The sequence below is a fragment of the Nyctereutes procyonoides genome, unplaced genomic scaffold (genome assembly GCF_905146905.1).
Source record: "Nyctereutes procyonoides isolate TBG_1078 unplaced genomic scaffold, NYPRO_anot_genome, whole genome shotgun sequence".
NCBI lineage: Eukaryota > Metazoa > Chordata > Mammalia > Carnivora > Canidae > Nyctereutes > Nyctereutes procyonoides.
Genome location: NW_026575131.1, coordinates 37475459 through 37498905, shown reverse-complemented (window position 1 = coordinate 37498905; position 23447 = coordinate 37475459). Strand labels below are relative to the sequence as shown.

General features: G+C 50.0%; 2 protein-coding genes across 8 annotated transcripts; one reads left to right on the top strand and one right to left on the bottom strand.

Annotated features, from left to right (window-relative positions):
* Window positions 1-517: 517 nt before the first annotated feature.
* On the bottom strand, window positions 518-9260 carry BAP1 (BRCA1 associated protein 1). Of its 2 annotated transcripts, none has more exons than XM_055344781.1 (17): window positions 9091-9260; window positions 8963-8992; window positions 8799-8853; window positions 7710-7842; window positions 7222-7341; window positions 6712-6773; window positions 6487-6629; window positions 6164-6242; window positions 5642-5729; window positions 5170-5317; window positions 4503-4687; window positions 3886-4019; window positions 2875-3353; window positions 2603-2763; window positions 2239-2331; window positions 2042-2114; window positions 518-1843 (listed from the first exon to the last, which is right to left on the bottom strand). In XM_055344781.1, exons 1-17 carry the CDS (start codon window positions 9125-9127, stop codon window positions 1710-1712), a joined length of 2154 nt encoding a protein of 717 aa, XP_055200756.1. In that variant the 5' UTR covers window positions 9128-9260; the 3' UTR covers window positions 518-1709. The 2 variants fall into 2 exon arrangements, with proteins under 2 accessions (XP_055200756.1, XP_055200755.1); XM_055344780.1 differs by having other exon boundaries at window positions 519-1843; window positions 5606-5729; window positions 9091-9259.
* A 360-nt stretch (window positions 9261-9620) lies between these two features.
* Window positions 9621-23059, top strand: PHF7 (PHD finger protein 7). 6 transcript variants are annotated; one of them, XM_055344893.1, is made up of 11 exons: window positions 9621-10320; window positions 11554-11666; window positions 12381-12433; window positions 12814-12905; window positions 17749-17850; window positions 18234-18358; window positions 18820-18979; window positions 19520-19626; window positions 20092-20208; window positions 20636-20760; window positions 20958-21504. In XM_055344893.1, exons 2-11 carry the CDS (start codon window positions 11623-11625, stop codon window positions 21182-21184), a joined length of 1152 nt encoding a protein of 383 aa, XP_055200868.1. In that variant the 5' UTR covers window positions 9621-10320; window positions 11554-11622; the 3' UTR covers window positions 21185-21504. The 6 variants fall into 6 exon arrangements, with proteins under 6 accessions (XP_055200868.1, XP_055200865.1, XP_055200867.1 ...); XM_055344890.1 differs by having other exon boundaries at window positions 10815-11666; XM_055344892.1 differs by lacking the exon at window positions 9621-10320 and adding an exon at window positions 10421-10934.
* Window positions 23060-23447: the final 388 nt, after the last annotated feature.

Genomic DNA, 23447 nt, shown 5'->3' with positions numbered 1-23447 from the left:
TTTGTCAGTGCCCCTCTGCAGGACTCACAACCAGGACAACAGTGGGGGTGAGGGGCTGCAGCAGCCTCAAGGGTGATTGTGGTGAGCAGTGGAGACATGGCAGAGGTAGCAGCTTTGACCTGCTGGACTTGTCCAAATACAACACGAGTAGAGCTGAGGCCTCCAGGGGGCCTCTGCAGGGACAGCACACCAGGCAGGGCTAGAGGCCTCCTTGCCTTGCCTCCTCAACTCAGAGACCCAGCATCTGTTCAGGTCACAGGGCCATCAGAACTGGATGAAAGCCATGGCTCTCTCCTCCCAGTGTCCTCTTCAGGTTCCACAGTCCACCCAAAGCCCCTCCTCAGCTCAGATTCTAACTCCTGGATCTAGGGTCCCAAGAATCTCTGCCCCAGAAGCATCGATGCCTGAGAATACTTACTTCTCATCTTTCTGATCACAGGACCTTGGGCCCCAGGTTTGGTTAGGTCCTCACTCCTACCACAGCCTGGCCTATAAACCTTAGGCCAGCAACCACAGGAGAGGTCATTTCTTAGGAGAGTTTTATTCATTCATTGATCCAATATTTACAGGGGCCAGAGAAGTCAGCTGCTATACTGGCCAGCCATCCCCTGCCCCAGTCACTATGTACAGATAAGGGGGCTGCTTAGATCACCTCCAAAGCCAACTGGCAGAGGCCATGAAGCTACGTTTGGGGCCTGAGCTCCAGAAGACAGTGCTGGGCTCGTCACCCCTTGGCATTAGGCCCTTTGGGAACAGTGGGGTTCCAACTGGTTGTCCTACTTAGTCCTGCTGTCCCCCAGAGTGCCCTGCAGAGGCTGAGGAAGCTGGCATGGCGGGGAGTGGTGTCAGCTTCCTGCAAGCTGCTTTGTCTCTGCTATCCCTAAGAAGAGGGAGACATGGTAATACTGAGGGGCTGGGCAGGGGCTCCTCTGAACCCCAGGCTCCAAGGACAGAGCCCAGGAGCCCAAGGCAGGCCCATTGCCAGGGCTACAACACTGAAGGCAAAGAGCCCCAGAGCCTTGCTGAAGCCAGGAAGGGAGTTTATAGGCCAAAAAACGGCTCTCTGCTCAGGCGTGGGACCCCATCAGGCTGCTCATCCCACCCCTACTAGGACACCCCGCTCCCCATCCAGCCTAGCAGCCGGGTCCCTGAGTTTGGAGCTCTCCCAGGAGGAAGAGCAGACCTGGCTTCCTCACAACAGGGACGATTGGTGGCTGAGGCTAGAGCAGCAGGGCCCAACGCCCACCCAGGCCCCCAGCTGTGCCCCCTGCAGTCATGACTCCAGCATGACGCAGGGACCTGGGCCCACCAGGATGACAACTGTTGGAAAGAATGCAGTCAGGAAGCTGGCTATGTCAACACAGTGGTGGCAAGATGGGTTAGAGCCCAGAAAAATAGACGTCTCTGTAGGTAAAATATATACTCTGCTGCCAAGGCAGAAAGGCCAGGTCCTGCCACTCCACAGCCGGCTGTGGAGGAAGCTGCAGCACCTCACTGTGCCCCAGCTCCAGCTGCTGCTTCCAGAGCACTATGGGGCTGAGTGGCCCTGGGGCACAATGCAGGGAATCCAGCCTGGGTCCCATTCCCGGAGCTGGGCTCTCTGGCTGGAACTATTCAGTAATACTGGGAAGAGGGGGAGTGGGGCAGGGAAGGGGCCCTGGTGAGGGCCATGCGGCAAGAGCGGGCTGCAGAGTACGGGCTGGCAGTCCTCACTGGCGCTTGGCCTTGTAAGGGCGCGAGCGTTTCCGCCTGTCGGGCTTCCGCTGCTTGTGGAGCCGGCCGATGCTGACCCCTTGGCGCCGCCGCACGGAGATGTTCTGTTCCACCAGGTTGGCCAGCATGCCTGCAAAGAGGCGGAGGCCACTGAACAGGTGGCTGGATGCACAGCAGCCACCCACTCAATGGGCCACAAGCCCCAGCCAGGAGCCGAGGCTCCCTCAGGCATCCCTGAGCCCCAGTCTGCTCAAGCCCCAAAAGAGGCCTGAGGGACATGGCTCTCAGCGGGGCATGCCAGGTAAGATGCAGTGCCAAGTCCCCTCACCTTCCTGGGCCAGCATGGAGATGAAGGTACAGATGAACTCATCGTAGTTGTGGGTCCGCCTCTGGTCATCAATCTGTGGGAGAGAAGAATGAACACTGTAGCCCATTGCCCCAGAGCAGCTGCCAGCTGACTTCAGGAGGTCGCATCTCGGGGAAGAGATGGGCAGAGGACCAGCAGCTGGGAGAAAGGTGACCCACCTTGAACTTCTTCCTCTTCTCCACTTCTTCCTTGAGGCAGGCCTCATAGTTTGCAATCTCTGCTTCCACACACTTCAGCAGTGCCAGCAGCTCCTGCCAAAATCCCGCAATGCCCCCCTGAGGGGGACTGGCCAGCATCAAGTCCCCCCCCACACCAAGAGGCAGCTGGAGGCAAGGAGAAGCACTCAGAGTCCACAGAGCCCACTAAGGCCCCTGCTGCTCCCCGACCCAGACAGTCTTCCTGGCGCCTGGTCCTCAGCCACTAACCTTTATACCAGAACTCCAAGACCCCAGCACCTGAGCAACAGTGCCTCAGGCCCTTCCCTCTGGCAAGAAGAGAAGAGAAAGCTGCAAAGGAACTCACCTTCGGGGAGTACTTCTCCCCACTCAAGGGCTCACCAGGCCTGGCCAACCCAGGCTTCTCTCTGCTGTCCACAGCTTCCACTACCTCCTTCTCTTCCGGGCTGCTGGACCCCTGGCTGCCTTGGCTTGGTCTGCTGCAGGGTGAGGAACCCTTCCCACCCTCTGGGAAGAGAAGGCATAAGAAGACCCTTCAGAGTGCAGGACACCTGGTGGTCACTTGGCCACCTCCCTCCTCAGTCCACCAAGTGGCCAGTGAGCCAGTCCCAGGCCCACCTGTCAGCGCCAGGGGACTCAGCACACCATCTTCAGCGAGGTGCAATAGGCCCGTGCTGATGACAGGACCCAAGTCACGAACAGCACGATTGTAGCGGATGCAGTCAACACGCAGCAGGCTGTCATCCTCTCCAAAAAGCACCTTGGAAATGTGGGAGGTGACAGGGCTGGAGGGCCGTGTTGGGTTGGCTGAGCGGATGGGAGACCGCAACGGTGAGTTAAAAGCACTGCCAATCTCGGAGGCTGTGTCTGTGCTCTCGTTGCTGGGTGTAGGCGAGGGCTGTGAGTGTGTGGGGACTGCCACGGCTGGGCTTGCTGCCCCACTGCTTGTCTTGATGGACAGAGGAATTGAGAGGTCTTTCTGGGACTCTTTGAGCTTCTCAGCCAAGACGTTGATGGTGTTGGGCTGCAGCACCGACAGCTGCCCGTCTCCAGAGCCACTCAGTGGCCCTGGCTTCCCTGGACCCTTCCTCTTGTACCTAGGGGGCCCAATGAGAGGTGAGCCAAGGGAAGGGGATAAGTGACCCCGTCCAGCAGTGCCCACAATAGCCCTGGACACATCCTAGCCTCCAGGGAGTGACACTGCAGCTCCTCATACTTGGTCCCGCACCCTGACCCTCCCAGCCAGGCACCCGAAGCTCCAAAAGCCCAGCCATGTGTTCTCAAAGGACACGTCTATGCCAGCAGCCTCACTCTGGCCTTCTGCCAATGCCACGTCTTTGGATAGAACTCCTCCCCGCCCCATCTCCTCCATCCCTGCTTCATCCAATCCTTTGAGGCCTAGCTGAAAGGCCACCTCCCAACAGGACATGCCTTGTTGTCTGGTTACATGTCTTCAACACTGCCCTAAGCCCTCCTGGAGTCAGCCCCTGTGTGCCAGCCTCCCACAGGACCCTGTACTCAGTAGGTGCTCAGTGTTATATGCTAAAGGGCAACCTCAGACATGGGCTAGAATATTCAAGATAGGATCAGCAGTACTTGAGCCTCTAGTCTTCCAGAGCCGAGGCTGACCTGATGGCAGAGTTGGTGTTCTGCACGTCATCGTCCTCATCATCCTCATAGTCGTCCTCATCATCGGAGTACTGCTGGGGTGGGCGGACTGGAACTCGGCTGCGGCCCACACCTGCTGCCAGGTCTTCCTCCTCCTGAGGCAGAGACCCAGGGCAGCCATAAGCAGGGACCAGTCAATCCAGGCTGGAGACAGCACTCATAGCCAGAAAGGCAATGAGGCTCTCCAGCTCAAGTCCACTGAACCCCAGTTACTCCAGAGCCCACCCTGGATTCCTGGGGAGGGTGCTGTCCACCCACACGACCTGCCTACGCAAGGCTTCTAAGACAAACGGAGCACCCCTGAAACATTTGCCTTTACTTTGCCAGCAAAACCTACCTCATAGAATAATACCAAGGAATGTGCCCTAAACATCTTGCTCCAATGCTGTGTGAGTGGGCTGAAAATTAGAGTTCTCTCTGCCTCTCTAAGCCCCTATGGGGGCTTCTGGGTAACAGAGAGACTTGGCCACCTAGGCCTTGGTACAGGGTGGACACCAAGGAACCACCTTAAGAAACTGCTTGTTGCAGCCTCTCAAGAGAATACTGGATGAACCTGAGCAAGGGTGCTTCCAGCTCACCTGCATGGGGGACTTGGCATAGTTGTGATTGTCCAGGAAGGCTGGCAGCCGCTGAACGATGGGAGTGGGGTTGGGAGGAACCCCGTTGAGGCTGCTCCCTGGAGGCTTCACCACCAGCTTGGGTTTGCTGGGAGGGCTGTGGGTTGGGGCTTGAGAACATGAACCAGCTACCTCCTCCACACCATCTGAGAGAAAAGGAGCACAGGCAGGACCTTCAGCCAGATCCTCAAGATAACCTGTCCCCCACCCACCAGACATAGCACTGCTCCCTCCTCCCTTGCCAAAGAACAGGTACACTAGCTGACGGGATGAGAGTCAGCAAGCTCTGGGTCATGGGCCCATTATAAGACAGAAGGATAAGATGGAAAAAGGAAGGGAAGCAGGAAAAAAAAAAAAAAAAAACAAAACCTCTTAAGAAAACCAGAAAGGGAATATTTATTCTAGAGAAGGCTCAGGGGTTGTGGTAATGTCCACCCTTTACAGGTGCCTTTCTTTAGGGAGGACCGCTCTCCATGTTTCAAGGAGGGCTACAGGCACCTCCCAAAGGAGCCCCTGAACCACTGCCCAAGTGCATCCATACAAGAAGACACGCTCTGCTTGTGCCTTTCAGCTCAAGCTATGATGGGGTGGCTATGAGGTGAAGGGGAGGCACCCAGATCCCTGGTACCTGTGTGAGTGCCCTCGGAGGCTGCTGTGGCCCTGCCTGCATCTAGCGCCAGGGGGGACTTGCTGCTGGCTGGTTTGGACTCCTCAGGCAGCTGTGGCTCTTGAGACTTGTGGGTCTGAATCAGCTCTGGCTGTGTTACCCTGATCAGCTAAAAACAGAATCCAAGGCTCAGAGGAATGAAAGCAGACCCCAGCTGCTCCGGGGAAGCAAAGGGCCTTGGCACTATCCATTCCCTCACAATGAAAGATAATAGCCGAACCCAAACCTTCTTTAAGAAGCTATTCCCACTCCCACCCCGAGTCCCAGCTTTTCCACAAGGAAAGCAGAGGAAAGGAATGGTCAGTTGAAGTTCAACAGGTCCACAATAAAGAGTGATCTGAGAATCAGAGACATGCGCCCCAGTGGGGGGAAGAGGGATGGCAGGAGGGGCCCCCACCTGCTGCAGGGCCTCCAGGACTGTCTGACGGTTCACCTTCAGCACGTGCAGCCTGGCCTCATACTTGATCCTGCGGTCGGGCACCACCGCCATCAGGTTGAAGCGGATGTCATGGTATGGCTCCCTGCAGTCACAGCCGCAGCCGTGAGAGCAGCTCCCACCACAGCCCCACCATCAGGTTGAAGTGAACAAATTGGCAGGGCTCCCGAAAGTCACATCTATAGCCATAGGTATAAGCTCCACCCCAAAAGGCAGGCAGCAGCTAGCAGTGCATGCTAGGCAGCTGAGCTGGTACCTTCTGATGAGCTGAGTGAGGGGCCTTCAGCAAGTAAGCCAGCAAGCCTGGGCCACCTAGGGTTCCACCAAGGCCCCTCCCCAGTCTGTCCCAAAGCAGGCCATAGGCAAGCCTAGGTGAGACATAGGGCAAGGAGTTGGGAGGCCCAAGATCTAAGCTGATCTGGCCTTGCACGAATAATGTGGCCTCCATGCTTTCCCTCTTCTGTGTCCCTCCCGATAGGGGCACAGCTCCAGAGAGCAGGGCAAGCCTAGAGCCCTTACCCTGCAGTGGCCAAGCCGATACGTTCCATGATGACCCGCCGAGCCTTGTCTGTCCACTCCTCATCCTCCCCCCAGGGCCCTAGGGAAGACCAAGATGAGGAGTCAGCAGGTGGGAAGCCCTGAGTTTGGGTAGGCCGGGAATGGGAAGGAAGATGGAGAGCAGTTGAGTCAGGGAGTCTGGGGTGGTAAGATAGTGTGTGCAGGGTGCCTTCCAGCCAGAGACAGATGTCAACTCCCACCCCCTGCCACTGGGTCCCAAACACCTCAGGACCCTGAGCCCTAGCTCCCCAGAAGGTAAGCAGAAAAACCCAAAAGGTCCCTACCATGGTCAATGGGGTAGACCTTCAGCCCATCCAGCTCAAAAAGCCGGCCCGTGATAGGCACATAGCTGACAAAGTGGAACGCCTCCATCGTCCGCACAGCACTAAGGCCATTCTGCTTCTCGGGGAGGTGGCGTGGCTCCGGCCTAGGGAAGGACATACTCAGGGCCCAGAACAGGACAACCCTTCCTACCCCAACTCCCATCAGTTCCCACAGCTCCCACACACCTGGCATGGCTATTATGTGCCTTGGCCAACTCTGGGGCATTGCCAATTGCATATCCTTTGCTCTAGAGAGAAAGAAATAAGACATCAAAACAACTTCTCAGCTGGACCTCAGGGTGGGAAGCAAAGCTCTGGAGAATAGGCCTGGAGGCATTCCAGGAACCTGAAGAAGCACAGATGGATTCTCCTGAGAGGTCAGTGGGGACAGAAGAGAACTCCTGAGCCCCAGAAGGATGGAGTTATTCTTGCACATTATGAGTGGACACTGGAGAGCAACATGGCCAGACACAGACCTGACAAAGTCCTAACAGAGTGTCACTTAAGGAATGTTCCTTTCCTCCTTAGGTCTTTCCTGACAATTGGGACTAAAATTTAAGGGTCAAACATCATGTAAATAATTTGAAAAGGAAATGGCCTCATGGTGTCAAATGCCATGTGGTAGCCTTACAAGTGGGCTTGGGAGTCAGATGTGCCTGGCAAGCTGAGAGCCAGGAGTGAGGTACCACGGCCTACCTCTGGGCTGAAGCCTTTGGTGAAGTCCTTCATGCGACTCAGGGTGGGCCCCAGGTCCACACTGCTGCAGTTCAGGAGCACACTCAGCAGGGCATGAGTGGCACAAGAGTTGGGGATCAGCTGTGAAACCCAAGAACAGTCACTCACATGCAGCATGCCTCACCCCAAGCCACACTCATTGAGAATGGGGACCCAGAGAGGGACAGTCCTAGCTGGACAACAAAACTCATCAGCTTCCCTCACCTCCCCCCACATTTGTTCATTCAACTAAATACCCAAGTGTCTGAGGACTCAACACCACCCTGCTCTGAAGATACTCCCTTTTCTTTAATGAATAAGCGCTCAGTTCCTTCTGCCAGAGGACTTCTCTAATCACCACTCCTGCTATCTGCCTGTCTCCTCCTCCTCCTGCCTTCCCCAACTTCCACTTCCCAGCAAAGACAATGGCAGTATCCCGCCCTCCAAACAGAACACAGAGCCCAGCAGACCTGATGGGCAAAGAACATGTTATTCACAATATCATCATCAATCACGGACGTATCATCCACCAAGGTAGAGACCTTGCGACGGGATCGGCGCTCTTCGATCCATTTGAACAGGAAGATGAATCCATACACTGGGCTGGGGAAAGTAAGGGGTAAAGCTAAACCAGCCAAGTGGGGGAAGGCAATCAGCCTCCCCTTTCTTTTCCTGCCTATTCCCATGTATTGTGTTGCCACTCAGGTATCCTTCCCGGATCCCACCTCTACCCTGGCCTCTTTCCAGCAATGCTCAAAGTGGCCCTGAGCCCTCACACCCAGAAGCCTGCTGCAGGGAGTCAAGCTCAGCTTCTGGCTGTGATGCTCCAGAATACCCTGTGTCCTCATGAAGTGTATGGTTCTGGGATAAGAGATGAAAAGCTGGAACCCATGGCCCACGACAGGGTAGGAACAGACTGGTAAGGCAAGGAAAAAACTCTGATCGAGGAATTTAAACACTAATTCTCACTGTGAACTCCAAGGCCTAGGCCCCAGGGCAGTGAAAGAAGCAAACGAACACCTATTGTCAGTCCCTTCTTTCCTGGGAGATAAACAGACCTCTCAGTTCATGCACTGTAGTCCCTCCACACCTCTATTCTGCAGAACCACCAAGACAAGGCCCTGAGGTTGGTCACCCAAGAGGGGCCTTGCCAGATGCCACACACCAACCAATCAATACAAGACCTTTATGAAGGGATTAAAGCCACCGGCACTCGGGTACATGAAAATAGAAATTAGTCAACTACAGTAGGCACTGTGTGACCTGGGTTCAAGAGAAGGGGCTGCCTTCCTGCTGGGCAACCAGAAAGGGCAGCTGAACTATATACTCCAAAGGACGGTTAGGTATGTACTGGGGGAAGGGGACTACTACACAAAGGGAGGTGCTGAAGGAAGACTGGGAGAAAACGAAAACATCAGCTTGGTCAGGAGGGCACCCAAAGACAGGTGCTTCCATGCATGAGATTGATTCCTACACTACCTCCCTCGAGGGGCACTCCTCCCCTGGCCCTTCCCTTGCTCTCAGGGTGTAAGGGAAGGCCCTGGCACCAAGCCACTCACCCCTGACATTTGCTCTGAAGGTCATAGATCTCCTCCACCTGCACCCCTTTGACACCTGCGATCAGGGAAGGAAAGAAGTCGGGAAGGGCAGCCCCTGGGTGTGGAGCGAGGGCACGGGAGTGGGCCCCGATAGCCCGGATCCGGCGGGTAGGAGCGGCTCTTACCGAAATCTTCCACCAGGAGGGTGAAGAGGCCTGGGTGGGGCGACAAGAGGGGCAGGCGGTGGTCAGGCGGGCGCGTTTCGGGCGCACCAGGCCTCCCCAGCCCCCGGCCCGCCCAGCGCCCTCCTCACCAGGGTCGCTCTCCAGCTCCAGCCAGCCCTTATTCATCTTCCCGCGGGGCGGCCCCTCAGCGCCATGTCCAGGCCCTCCCGACCCACCGCCGCCCGCGCCGGGAGCCCCCGCCGCCCCGGGGCCCCTAGCCCCACACACAGACAACGGGCCCAGTTGGCGTCACCCGCCCGCGCCGGCGACACTACGTCACCACGGCGCGACGTTCTCCGCCCCGCCTCTGGGCTTGTCTTCCGCTGGATCGATTCTCCAGGGTCCGGCACCCGCGCGGGGGGGCGGGGCGAGGGGAAGGGGAAGGGGCGGGGCGAAGGCGGGGCGGGGCGAAGGCGGGGCGGGGCGCTGGCCGCGCGAGCAGACGAGGCGGGGCGGGGGCGCAGGGCGAAGGCGGGGCGGGGCGGGGCGCTGCCCGCGCGAGAAGAAAAGGCGGGGCGAGGCGGGGCGGGCGGGCGGGGCCAGGGCGGGGCCAGGGCGGGGCCGTGCGCGGGCCGTGGGAGAGGAAGGGGTGGGGCGGGGAGGGCGCGCGGCCGTTAGCGGTCCAGCTCCACCAACGGTCGGCGACGCTGCGGTCCCCGCGGCCGCAGGCTCCCTGGGTCGCAGTCCGCGTGACCCGGCCCCCGTTTGCGCGCTCTCCCCCTTCGCCGGCGCAGTCACCGCGCGGGGCGGCCGCCCGTGAGGTAGCTACCACGGCTTGTGACAACGACTAAAGCTCCGGACAGCAGCGCCCTCGGCGACAGCGGGGCGGGCGGCCCCGGCCGGGAGCGGCGGCCCGTGCGCGACCGTGAGGAGCGAGCGGCGGACGCGATCCCCGGCCCGGCCCCGCACCCGCCGCCCGGCAGGCGCGACATGAGCCTGGTCTGGCGTCCGCGGGAGGCTCCTTGAGCCCCTTCTCCGGCTGTTACCTCCGGGGACGGTTGTGGCCACACCGACACGTATTTTCCAAATAAATCATTGTTTTATTCTTGCGGCGGCGGGGCCGAACACGCCACTTTATTTTTGATTTCTTTCAACAAGCCTTTACCCAGCACTCATCCAGTGAAACAGCTTGGTGACGTCTGAAGGGAGCGTCCGCTCGCAGGGAATCTCTGGACTGAGCAGCTCGTGGAAGCCGGCGCTGGCAGCGTCCCCCCTCAGATGCTCTGAAGACTCTGCGTCTTCCCGTCAACCACCGGCGTGCACAGAACCCCACTCCGGGAACGTCTTGATCCAGCGATGCCAAGGACTGACGTTTCAAGGTTTTCTTTCCGTCGCTGGAGGGCCGGGACTCCGCCCCGCCCCTCCCCCCGCCCCGCCCCCCCTCCCCCCCCCCGCCCCGCCCTCGCCTCCCCCCGCCAAAAAGACAAAAACAAAAACAAAAAACCACCCGGAGCCGCTCAGCAGTCCCGAAAGTGGATCCCCTAGCTCACGCCCTCCTGTCTCCTCTTCCAGCCCGGCCAAGTGCTTTCGCTGACTTGGTTTTCCGCAGCCTTTGGTTTTCCGAGCAGCCAGTTAGTGGCCTTAGCCGTTGTGTCCCAGGAGAAAGAACAACGGACCGACATCCTGGCAGATGTTCCCGCTCCCCAGCCGGGCTCTGAGGACAAGGAGCGCCGGAGTCTCTCTCCCCGGAGAGACCTGATTCTCTCAGCTCTCCTCTGAAGAAATGCAATCCTCCTTCCCCTCTCCCCTGACTGGACACAGTCCTTCATGGCAGTGAATTCTAGGTCTTTTTCAACCGTCCCTTCCCTTTCAGGGATTTCCCTCTTAACTAATGGAACGAAATCTGTGGCCTGCTGACGGTGCTGGGGGGAGAGACGGCAGGGAGTCGTCTCCACCTTGGGACGCTTTACCCGTGGCTCAGATCTAGACCAAGGTCGGGAACAGACGGAACCTCAGAGGCCGGCTGAGCCCGGTGACGGGAACCAAGCAAGGGCTGATTTGTCAGTGCTCTCTCCTGTCTCCCACTGGAGGGAGCCCTTGCTTCGGGCAGCCGAAATCCCAAGGGCTCCTTTCCCCGGAAAGAGCTACTTTCTCCAAGCCTTTACTGGGTAGAACTAAGGCGCCTACACTCTGGAGGCAAAATGAGCCTCTATCCTGAGTGCTGGCTACCTCATGCATTTAGGGGGCACGAAAAAAGCAAAGACCCATTTTAGTCAGGTCAGGCGGTGGTTCCAATTCTTACTCTGCTGAGTAATAGCAGTAACTCTGATCTTGGGCAAGTGCCTCTCTGTGACCTCTCTGGGTCTTAGTCTCCTCATCTTGAAAACGGGGATAGTGATGGTACCTCCTGCACAGGGGTTTTGTGAGTTAACACAGGTAAAACGCCCAGAACGGTTTTGATGCGATTTAACATTAATTGGCTACTACTGGTGTTGATACTGGGTGAGTCCTTTCTTCTGTCACATGGGTTGGCAGTTAAAGTACAGTTACTTTGACCCTGTGGTACCAAATGGAGAATTAAATTGCTGACCAAGCCCTGTTTATATTTACAGCTGGAAGAGCCTGTATTGTCCTCATAATAGTATAGAAGAATTCAAGTTAGGAGAGAGAGGCAGCAGCGAATGAAGACTGTAAAAGAAAAGAAGAAAGAACGTCAAAGATTGAGGTAGAGTAGGTGTGACATAAGGGAGTTTGGGAGAAACGGTCCAAAGACCCATGGTATATGCTGCACTTTTTGTTCCCTTTGTGATCTTGAGGGCTGGGGTTGGGTAGTGTGGAAGCACACACCAGTGGTCCCCTGGAAGCTGCCCAGGGCTGTCCCCAGTAGCAAAGTGCTGGCTCTGGAGCCTTACAGCCTAGATTCATATCCGGGCTCTAATACTTGCTGACACTAGGTGACCTGGGACAGGTTACTTCTTTTCCTTATGCCTCGGTTCCCTCACTTGGAAAATGTGCATTAAAATGGCACCCACTTTTTAGAGCCTTCTGTAGATACACTGACCTAATACATGTAAAAAGCCAAGAGTAGTGCCTCACAATAGGAAATTCGCACGTTTTAGTATTTCGTCATGCTCTGTGAACATGGTACCGCCAGAGATTCAGAGTAGGTGGCAAAAGAGACAGTAAAAGAGTATAAAAGAGGATTTGCTCTTAATATTCATCCAGTCTACCAAGGCAGCACAGCTAATAGGAACAGAAAGATAATTACAATCTCACATAATTCACATAACTTTGTGGGTCTCTTTTGTGCTTGCAAAAAATAACACACACAAAAAAAGAAACTGATGTCTTAGCCTTTTGATATTTTGAGGGAAATGTTACAAGGTGCGTTGATAGGATCCTCAAAGACTACCTTGTACTTCTTCCTTCTCTTGTATAGAAAATCTGCCAAGACAAGGAGGGTAACCCAAAAGAAGCCATCTTCAGGGCCTGGTAAGAAAGACTGGAGGTTCTATTCAACCGCTGCCTCCTGAGCTCAGCAAAGGCCACCTCTGTAGGGCATTAAGCTTGCTTCTCTAACTATCCATCCTATTTAACTTCCTAGAATTCTCTAAGACCCTGAAGAACTCAGCATCCTTGATTTTTAAATGGTTCATCCAGAGTTCAAGAAACAAGTTAAAGCCCCTTGAGATAAAAGTATATAAAGTGAGCAGCTGCAGCCAACTTCCTCAAATGTGACCAAAATGATACAAAGGCCTAACTGATAACCATGCAACACTTCATCCCAACCTCATCCTTGTCAAAATGTCCTCTTCCCAATACTCAATCCTCCTTGTACTCCCAAAATGAATTCTTTACATCCTTTCTTCCAGTTTGCCGGCTATGCCTTCGAGAACCTGGGGATCCCGAAAAACTGGGGGAATTTCTTCAGAAAGACAATCTCAGCGTGCATTATTTTTGTCTTGTGAGTATAAGGTCCCCTTTGCTTTGAATGTTTCATGGCTCTTGCTGTACAGCCTGTTCTTTGTTTTTCACCCAGCCTCAGATCCATAGTCCTACTTATTTGTCTTAGTAGCTTTTTTCTTTTTAAAATCTAGTCTTTAAAAAGTAATGTATGTAATAAATAAATAAATAAATAATAATAAGTAAAAAGTAATGTATGTACCTGCTATAAAGTCCTGACAGTATAAAGTTATGTACAATAAGTCGCTTCCCAAAACAATCTCTCCCAATCTTTCTCCCTCTCCCCAGAAGCACATGCTATCAATTGTCCTTAGAGCTATTTTTCCTACTGTGCTTTTTAAAATTAGCTATAATTTGCATACTATAAAATGCATCAATTTTAAGCATACAGTTTTATGAGTTTTTATAAGCTCCTATATCATGGGGATGTAACATACATCCTCATGTAAACACTACCCAAATCAAAGTATTTCCATCACCCCAGAAAGTTTCCACCCATACCCTTCCAGTCAGTTGCCTCAGAGATCATCACTGTTCTGCAGTATAAGATTACTTTCACCTCTTCTTATACTTACTTTTACTCTTCATGTAACAATTGTATTCTTGTGTCTGGCTTCTTTTATTCAATGCAGTGTTTTGGAGATTCATCCATGTTGTTGCATGTATTGGTAGCTTGTGCCTTTTTGTTGCCTAGCAGTATTCTGTTGTATGAATATTTTGTAATTGGCTTACTTATCCATCTGTTGATGGACATTTGAACTGTTTCTATTTGGGGGCTATTATGAATAAAGTTGCTATAATATTCATGTTGAAGCCTCTTTGTGAACATGCATTTTCACTTCCCTTGGGCAAATGCCTAGGAGTGGATTTATTGGTTGTGTGCTAAACTGTATGTTTAACTTTATGTGAAGTTGCCAAACCACTTTCCAAAGTGGTTGTACCGGTTTACACTCCCACTAGCAATTTATGAGGGTTCCAATTGCACAATATTCTTGCCAGAACTTGATATGGTCAATCTTTTAAATTTTAGCCATTCTATGAGGTCTGTACTGGCATCTTACTTATTATGGTTTTAATTTGTATTTCTCTGTTGACCTAAGATGTTGATCTTCTTTTTGTGTAGTGTACTTACTGGCCATTCACATATGTTCTTTTGTGAAGTGTCCGTACAAATATTTTTTCCATTGCAAAAGTAGGGTTATTTTGAATTATTAATTCATAAGAATTTCTTGTATATTCTGGATGCAAATCCTTTTTCAGATATGTGTATTGTTACTATTTTCTCCAAGTCCATGGCATGTCTTTTCATTTTCTTAATGGTATCTTTTGAAGAACAAACGTTTTTGGTTTTGATGAAGTTAGGTTTATCAATTATTTTATCATTAGTGCTTTCTGTGTATGTCCCAAGAAATTTTTGTCTACCCATTGAATTACCTTGGTGCCTTTATTGAAATCAATTGATCATATATCTGTGGATTTGGATGATTTATTTATGTCATTGATCTGTGCATCATCCTTACAACAGTACTGCATTGTCTTGATTATTGTGACTTCATAGTATCTTGAAATTAAGTATTATAAGCTCAATCTTTTTAAAGATTATTTTGGCTCTCAGGTCCTTTTCCACATAAATCTTATATTTAGCTTGTCAATTTTTCTTTTTAAAAATGCCTATTTGGGTTGAGATTGAGATTGCATTGAATTTATAGATCAATTTGGAAAGAATTAACAAGTAATATTGAATCTTCAATCCATGGATGTGATGTATTTCCCCATTTATTTGAGTCTCTTAAAATTTGCCTCAGCAATGTGTTATTTATTTTTTTTACTTGTTTTTTATTCAGCAATTTTTTTAGTGAAGAAATCTTACACATCTTTTATTAAATGAATGCCTAAATATTTTGTGATTTTTATGCTATTGTATATGGTATTTTAAAATTTCAATTCAAGTTTGGATGTTGGTATATATAAATGCAGTTTATTTTGTATGTTGATTTTATATCCTGTAATCTTGTTAAATTCACTTATTAGTTCAATAGTTTTTATTTTTAAACTTTGTGGTAAATGCCTTAGGATTTCCTGGGTACACAATCATGTAGTGTGAATAAAGAGTGTTCTACTTCTTCATTTCCATCTTTCAGTTCTTCTTTTTTCCTTGTTATACTAGCTAGGACTTTCGATCAAGTGTTGAATAAGAATTACATGAGTGAACATCCTTGTGTTACTCCCAACGTTGGAGGACAGCATCCAATTTTTCAACATTAAAATATGATGTTAGCTGTAGGCTTTTCATCTGATTAAAGAAGTTTCCTTGTATTTCTAGTTTGCTGAGGATGTCATGAATGTGTGTTGAATTTTGTCAAATACTTTTTCTGCATCTATTGAGATGATCCTTTTTTCTCCTTTATTTTGTTTATGGGGTTTGTTAGAGCAATTTAATTTTCAGTGTTAAACAAACCTTATGTTTCTGGGATAAGCCCTGCTTGATCATGATCATGATGTATTATCCTTTTTATATGGTGCTAAATTCAATTTGCTAATATTTTGTTTAATTTTACACCTCTACTCGTGAGACAGATTGGTCTGTGATTTTCCTCTTCTGTAAGTTCTGTCTGATTTGGGTGTCAGGTCTTGGTTAATCTCAATGCCTTTACAAGCATACACATTTTCAACATAAAAATAAACATACTATACACAGTGTTTTGTATTTTGCTTGTTTTTACCTCTTGACACTTATGAAGATCTTTCCATATTGATCTAGTTTTTTTCTTTTTAGAGGTTAATTGGTATTCCATGGTATGGGTGTGCCAAAAAGTATTAAAACAAACCACTTTTTTTTTTTAAGATTTCATTTACTTATTCATGAGAGACAGAGAGAGAGAGAGAGAGAGAGAGAGAGGCAGAGACACAGGCAGAGGGAGAAGCAGGCTCTACGCAGGGAGCCTGATGGGAGACTTGATCCCAGGACTCGATTCCAGGACTCGATCCCAGGACCTCAGGATCACGCCCTGGGCCGAAGGCAGGCGCTAAACCACTGAGCCACCCAGGGATCCCCAAAACAAACCACTTTTAAAGGACATTTAGATTATAATCTTTCACTATTGATTTTTCTGTTTATAGAAATGATATGTGCTCATTGTAGAAAACAGTAGTACTACTTAGAAGTATAAAGGAAACAGAAATCACTCATATAGTCCCTAAAGCCCTGAGATGATTAGTGTAAAATAGATATTTTTAAGCCTAGTTGGGAAAACATTGCTATAATCCAAGTGTCTTCAAGTCATCTAGCTGTGTAGGGTCACTTATTCTATATCAAAATAATCCGGGCCCCCATTACACATTACATGTAATCACTGTAGGAAGTCCAGCACCTTCCCCAGTATTTTGGGGAGATTCTTAGGGTGGGGCAGAGGTGCTGACATTCTTCCAAAGTACATACACATACATTACAGTTTATGGGTACATGAACAGTTTATCATCCTTTTCCTTAATTTCCCATTCTAGAATCCGCTTTGGGGGCTTTTCAGAGATAAAAGACCCTGGGTGGCTCAGTCGGTTAAACAGCTGCCTTTGGCTCAGGTCATGGTCCAGGGGTCCTGGGATGGAGTCCTGAATTGGACTTCCTGTTCAGCCAGGAATCTGCTTCCCCCCTCCCTCTCCCCCTCTCCCAGCTCATTTTCTCTCTCTTTCTCAAAAAAAAACAATCTTTTGGGCAGCCCTGGTGGCTCAGCAGTTTGGCACCGCCTTCAGTCCCGGGCATGATCCTGGAGACCAGGGATCAAGTCCCACATCTGGCTCCCTGCATGGAGCCTGCTTCTCCCTCTGCCTGTGTCTCTGCCTCTCAGTCTCTCTCTCTCTCTCTCTCTCTCTCTCTCTCTCTTTCTGTCTCTCATGAGTAAATAAAAGCTTTTAAAAAAATCTTTTAAAAAAATAAGAGAAATCTTTAAAAAATTTTTTAAAGAAAAGTTCAATTCCTTCCCTTTTCCAATAGGGCAGGATGACTATAGTTAAGTGGCTTGTTTTTATTTGGGAAGAGAGAGAGGGAGAGAGCAAGAAAGCACAGGTACACGGTGGGGGAGGGGCTGTGCTGAGCATGGGGCCCAATGTGGGTTGTTCTTGATCTCACAACCCTGAGATCAAGGCCTGAGCCAAAACTGAGAGTCAAACACCTAACCAACTGTGCCACCCAGACAGCCCTAGTCAGGAGATTTTAAAGCCCTGTTTCCCTTCCTGTAGAGAATATACTATGAGAAGAGTATTTGTTTTCTACTAAGGGGTAGTATAGTGAGAGGGGTAAGATTATGGATTCTGTGGGCTTGAATGTGAATGCCAGCTCTGCTGCCTCCATGCTGTGTGACCGCAGCCGTGTCACTTACCATCCTAGGCCTCAGTGGGCTCCTCTGTAAGATGAGGATCCAAATAGCATCTGTATCACAGGGTTGTAGTGGACATAAAATAAGTCAATATACAGGGACTGTTTCCCCAAAGGGCTCAGCACACAAAATCAATCCTCAGTAAATGAGAAGCAGTGTAACACAGAGGCATGTAAGAGCCCAGGTTCTGGAGTCCTTTGACTCTGAGCAAGTCACATAATCCTCCTATAAAATGAAGATATTGATAGTATCTACCTCTCAAGGTTGTTATGAGGATTAAATGAGTCAATATTTGAAAAGCACTCGGAGCACAGTTGATGTTGTATAAGCCTTTGCTAAGTAAATTACCCTGTAAATGTATATATATCCCACCAAGCTCTACTTCCTAGCTCAATACTGTCATCCTCCTCACCCCACTGCACTGTTTCACTGATCATCAATGTTGACAGCCTGGTTCTACTGCTCCCCCAGATACTATCTAGCAAGCTGCCTCAGAGGGGCCAGTCCAACAGAGGTTTCCATGGATTCCTGCCTGAAGACATCAAAAAGGAGGCAGCACGGGCTTCTAGGAAGGTTAGAACCCTAGAATCCTATGGGTGCCTTCGGGTAGGCCTCTTCTCATACCTCCCTGAACACCACCTCTGTTTCTGTTCTTTTCCCTAGCCGCTGGTTCAGAAGTCAAAGGACCCTTGGATTTCCCAACTGGTCCTTCTCTTAAGTTGCATACTTCTCTGGGATGTGGTATCCTAAGTTAGGGGAGGGAGCAACATCCTGGGGAAAAAAAATAACTTAGTGTTGCTTGAAACTCAGCTTTAAGGTGCCCCCAGAGTTTTCAGGTCAACTGAGGAAAGGAAATGCCTATTGCTTCATAGAGTTTTCATTCCATAGAATGATGTGCCACAGAATGTCTGTGTCTTTCTTGGGGCCCTGAGCGCTGCCTGGGATCTCATTTGCAGATCTGCTTTGTGTGCAAGAAAAAGGGAGCTGCCATCAACTGCCAGAAGGATCAATGCGTCAGAAACTTCCATCTTCCTTGTGGCCAAGAAAGGGGTTGCCTTTCGCAATTTTTTGGAGAGTATAAGTGAGTGATGAGGGGGAAAAGTTGGGCTGCCCTTTTGCATGTTGCTCGTAATTAGCCAGTAATGAAATCAGAGTCCGGTTCTCACAGGCCTGTTTTGATTCACTGGCGAATCTGTCCTACCATTCAATAATGAGAAACAATGTCTTGACTTGGCGATTTCACAGGGGTTACTTCTTGCTTTCCACCCCCTTCTTAAATTACAAACAGCTGCTGTTCTTAGACAGCTGCTCAGAGCTAAGTGGGGCTTTCAGGAACAGGAGTCTGTGGAGATAGTCCTGGGAGTTTTCCTCAGTGGAGGAACAGCTGTGAGAAGGCATGTGGCTGTTCCCCTGCTCCTCCTCCTCCCCATGAGTGTAGAAGTTCACTGGGCCTCGGCCTGGGTGGTTGCCCTTCCTAGGCCGGGCAGCTAGAAGACTGCATCAGTGACAAACCAGAAATCAAGTCTGTTTGCTCTTCTTCAGATCATTTTGTGGAAAACACCGCCCAACACAGGACATCCAACGGGGGAAGGCAGGGGAGGAAAGCTGTGTCTTGTGTTGTGAAGACTTATCCCAAGCAAGTGTTGAAAACATCCAGAGTCCATGTTGTAGTCAAACTATCTACCACCGCAAGTGCATACAGGTGGGGCTTTCTCTGCCCTGGGGACCTTCCACATTTTCCCTAGATCACTCTGGGAATGCTCAGGCCGTCTTGGCTTCTGTGTTCCATCCTGGAAGCCTGTATGTAGGGCTGTTTCCAAGCAGTCAGAGGAAATTCAGCCCAGTCTCTGGTCACCCTTCTTGACCTGTAAGACCTCATCCATGATAATGTTCAGATTGAGCAAAATCCTCAGGATGGCTAGAGCAAGCAAGTTTGAATGAGTCAAGCAACCTCAAAATCAGCCTTGCTTTCTGGGATAGAAGGAAAGGCAACCTTTCAGCACTATAAGCCCCACAACCAGAGATGATATCTGAGGTACTCCTGGGTACTCTCTTGAATTGAGCTTTGTCTCTGGTCTAATGCCTGGATTGCACCCCTCCCATTAGCCCACCCATAGCCCTTTTATGGAAATCCCCAATCAAGCTCTCTTAGCAACATCGTTTTGTGAGATGAGGGTTGGGGTGGAGAGGTGATCAAAGATGGTATTTATAAACACAACGCTCTTCCGTGTTTCTCTTACAGAAATATGCCCACACATCAGCAAAACATTTCTTCAAATGTCCACAGTGTAACAATCGAGAAGAGTTTCCTCAAGAAATGCTAAGAATGGGAATTCATATTCCAGACAGGTAGTGGAAACTCTAAGGCAGGAATTGAGCCAGGGAGTGGGTTGCCTAGATTTCTAGAGAGGAGGTGAGTGTGAGGTTAGTTCAAAGAATGAAGAAGCAGCCCAGGCATTGATATATGATAAAGAGGAAAGGAGTGGAGGGAGGGCCTGTCAGTTATTAAAAGAAAAGGAGGGGGAAAATGTAGGAATAGGGGTGGACATGTTCCTTAAAAGGGTACTTGGGGATCAGAATTCCCTGGGGGTTGGTTCTTGAGTTCCAATGTGAAACTAAGGAATCCCCATGTTCTACTCATCCTATTTCAGCCCTCCTGGCTGCGGGGCCACTCAGCCCATCTTGTTTACAGTTTTCGGGCAGCCTGTTGCACTCTTTTGCTGTGCTAGCTTGAGTTCTTTCTAGTTCCTCCCAGGTAGACAACGGTTTCACCACCAATCATGTGCCTCTTAACGGTTTCTTCTCCTGCTGCAGAGATGCTGCCTGGGAACTCGAGCCAGGGGCTTTCTCGGAGTTGTATCAGCGCTATCAACACTGTGATGCCCCCATCTGTCTGTATGAACAAGGCAGGGACAGCTTTGAGGAAGAAGGGTAGGGAAAGGCTCCTGGCTAGAATGATCACTCATCAGTGCCCATCTTAGACTTAGACCTTGGTACAACGATCAAGAGCAAGCAACTCACTCTTGTCTGCAGACCTCAGGGTGACCTGAGGTTCCATTCTTGACTAGCCGGAGACTCACTTGTGCACAAGTGGACAGGTTCCTTCAGGGTTTGCTCCTCCCCTGTGCCCAGGGGAGCAACCCTCAGGTTCAGTTCCTTCCCAAATCCACCTTTTGAGTATGTATGCCTGAGTGCTGGGTCCAGGGATTGGCACTTAGCCACAATGGGTCATGGGTAAAATGTATAGTGAAAATTGCCTGGGAAGCCCTCAGCAAGGTCCTGGCCTGTAGCAAACATTGTGAGAACAGTAGTCAGTGTTATATTTGTCCCCACAACCTTCCCTTGGCTCTTCCTGCAGGAGGTGGCGCCTCATTCTGTGTGCTACATGTGGATCCCATGGAACCCATAGGGACTGCTCCTCTCTTAGATCCAACAGTAAGAAATGGGAGTGTGAGGAGTGTGCACCTTCTGCTGAAGCCACAGGTGAGTCTGGAGGGAGTCTGGTCTAAGAGCTTGGGTGGGGATTTGTGGTGCCTGGAAAAGGAGGGTCTGCCACCAGATGGGGACTTTGAGGTGGAGCCTTTAGTTCAGGAAGGAAAGTGGCTGGAGAGAGGCTCAAGGGTCTGCTCCTGGAGAGAGGGGAGGACTGAGTCTTCCTCTCCACCTTTCTTTCACCACAGACTATACACCAGAAAACTCGGGTGACATCCCTTGTTGCAGCAGCACCTTCCACTCTGGGAGGCATTTCTGCCGAGACACCAGCCTGGAAGAGAATCCAGGCCCTTCTTGGACTAATTGGCCAGGACCTTCCTTATTAGAAAAGCCAGAGTCCTCTGGTGGCAGGAGGAGCCACTCCTGGCGGTCCAAGGGTGTCAAAATCACTAAGAGCTGCAAAAAATCCAAGTAACAGCTTCCGAGTAGTCGCTGCCAAGTACATTTGGGTATGAAGCTGTGCTCCTCCACCGGGTTTAGGGGAGGGAGCCCTTTGGGACTGTGAGACAAGGAAAGAGGGCCAGCAGTGAGAGTATGAAGCAAGGAAAGAGAAGTCCCAGGGGAGTGTGAGGACAGAACAGAGTCCAGATGCCAAGCTTGGAAGGTGTTAGTGGTTATGAGAGTGCCTCTGCTCTTTCTACCTGATCCCCGAAGGGCCTTCTCTTCTCCCACCCTAATCTGCTTCTCATATGCCTCTTCTTACTTCACCCACGTTTATTATTATGCAAATAAAGGTTTTCTCTCCATTGGTGTCTCCTTATAAATTCACTCTGGGATTTATCTAGCATACTGAGGAAACTGGAGGATAGAATGAGGAAATAGAAAATGTACCCTTCTAATCCATAAAATTCAGTGAATAAGTGCAGAATTTTCTACTACAAACACAGACATGTTGCTTTGGAGGGAAGCAGTTTGCAGGGAAATTAACTTTATGGGCAGGGACTTATGTGTCATCTGCCCATAAAGAGAATGCCCATAAAGAGATTTCATCATTGCACAAATAAACACAGGCTCTCATCAGGGAGGGGAGCCAGCAAAGGAGGCCACACTGGGCTGAGAATGGGCCACTATTGCAAGACTTGGGGCCCTGGACTCAAACAGGGCAGGAACTGCCATGCTCCCATTGAGTGGAAGGACTCTGTTCACTGCAGGCGGTGCGGTCTGCAGCATACCTCCACTCAAAACCTCACTGCCTCGTGGCTTGGGCATTTCCGTCTTGGGTAAGGGAACCATGCCAGGACAGTTGCATTAGGCAAGGCAGCTGGGATGGGAATCTGGCAGAAGGTCTTGGGAGAAATTGAATGGAACTTATCTCACATTTGTTTGTTTTTAATGATTTTGTGGGATTTAGGTTAGTGGGGGAAACTCAGGACTATTGCCAGATACTCAGTTCTCAGGGTTTCACAGAGTCATTGTCACCAATGGTGGAGGACAGGGTTCTTGGTTCAAATGTTGCTGTCCCCTGGAGACTTCCATCCTTAGTGTTCACAGTGATCACTTTTAGATTTGACGAGATTCACTTGGAATCACATGGGCTGTGGAGTTGTTATTTTTTTGTTATTGTCAAAGTTTGTAGGCAAAGTAATACAGAAGTTTAAAAAGTATTAAGTCAAGAAGTACTTAAAGGATTATAATGAAAAACAGTCTCTTGACTTATTTTTCCCTACTGTCAATCCCACTCCCTAAAGGCAACTACTTTCCATTATTTTAGCCAATTCTTGAGTCATTGGTCTTAGATGTTACTGATTTCCTATTATGTCACATAAAGATCTTGCTCCTTTAAAACCTTCCCATTTTCATTCTCTTCATCTTTTGTAATCGTGTCCTTTTTTGTTGAATTAACCTTTAGTGTTTACACTAGTAACCTTCAGTTTACTTGCTGTGAGCAGGTAAATGCCGTATACCTTTCAACCAAGCAGTGAACTAGGATTATTTTTCCTCTCCTATACATCGTTTTTTTCCTGAAATGAATACCTATCTCTTTTGCATTTGCTCAATTTGCTAGGTATCTATGGGTAATTCTTCCCAAATGTTCCACATGACAGTTGCCTCAAAATACAATGCCTCATAGGCCAAATATCAGATCACTGTTAGTTGCACTTCTTTTTTGAAAGACCTGCCTCCTATAGCCTACTCCTGAGCTGGCTTCTTATTGAGCCTACTACACAGCTAATGCCCTAGGGCTGCCCATGACTATGCCTTTTTTCTTCTTTTCCTCTCCTAGGATTTTGATGACTCAGTGCTGTGCTTCCTAACCTGCATTTCCAGGGACACCTTATCAGAGCTCTGCAAGTGACAAAGTTTTCAAATTGTGGATTTTCATTTCAAAAATAAATATTTTACCTAGCCTAAAAACTCAACTCTTTTTTTTTAAGTCTCAACTCTTATAGTGATAATTCACAGCTGCAAGACACTCCCAGATTAAGACTTCAATTTCTTAATCTAGAATTTCTATAATTTGGGTTACCAGGCATATTCTCAGAGATTTGGAGTAGCATCTTTCCCTTTAAGAGAATCCACTTGGAGGGGCACCAGTCGGCTAAGCATCTTCCTTTGAGGGGGGGGTCATGATCTCGGGGGTCCTAGGATCACCCCACACTGGTCTCCCTGCTCAGCAGGGAGTCTGCTGCTCCCTTTCCTTTTCCCTCTGCACCCCGTCCCCTCAGCTTGTGTGTGTG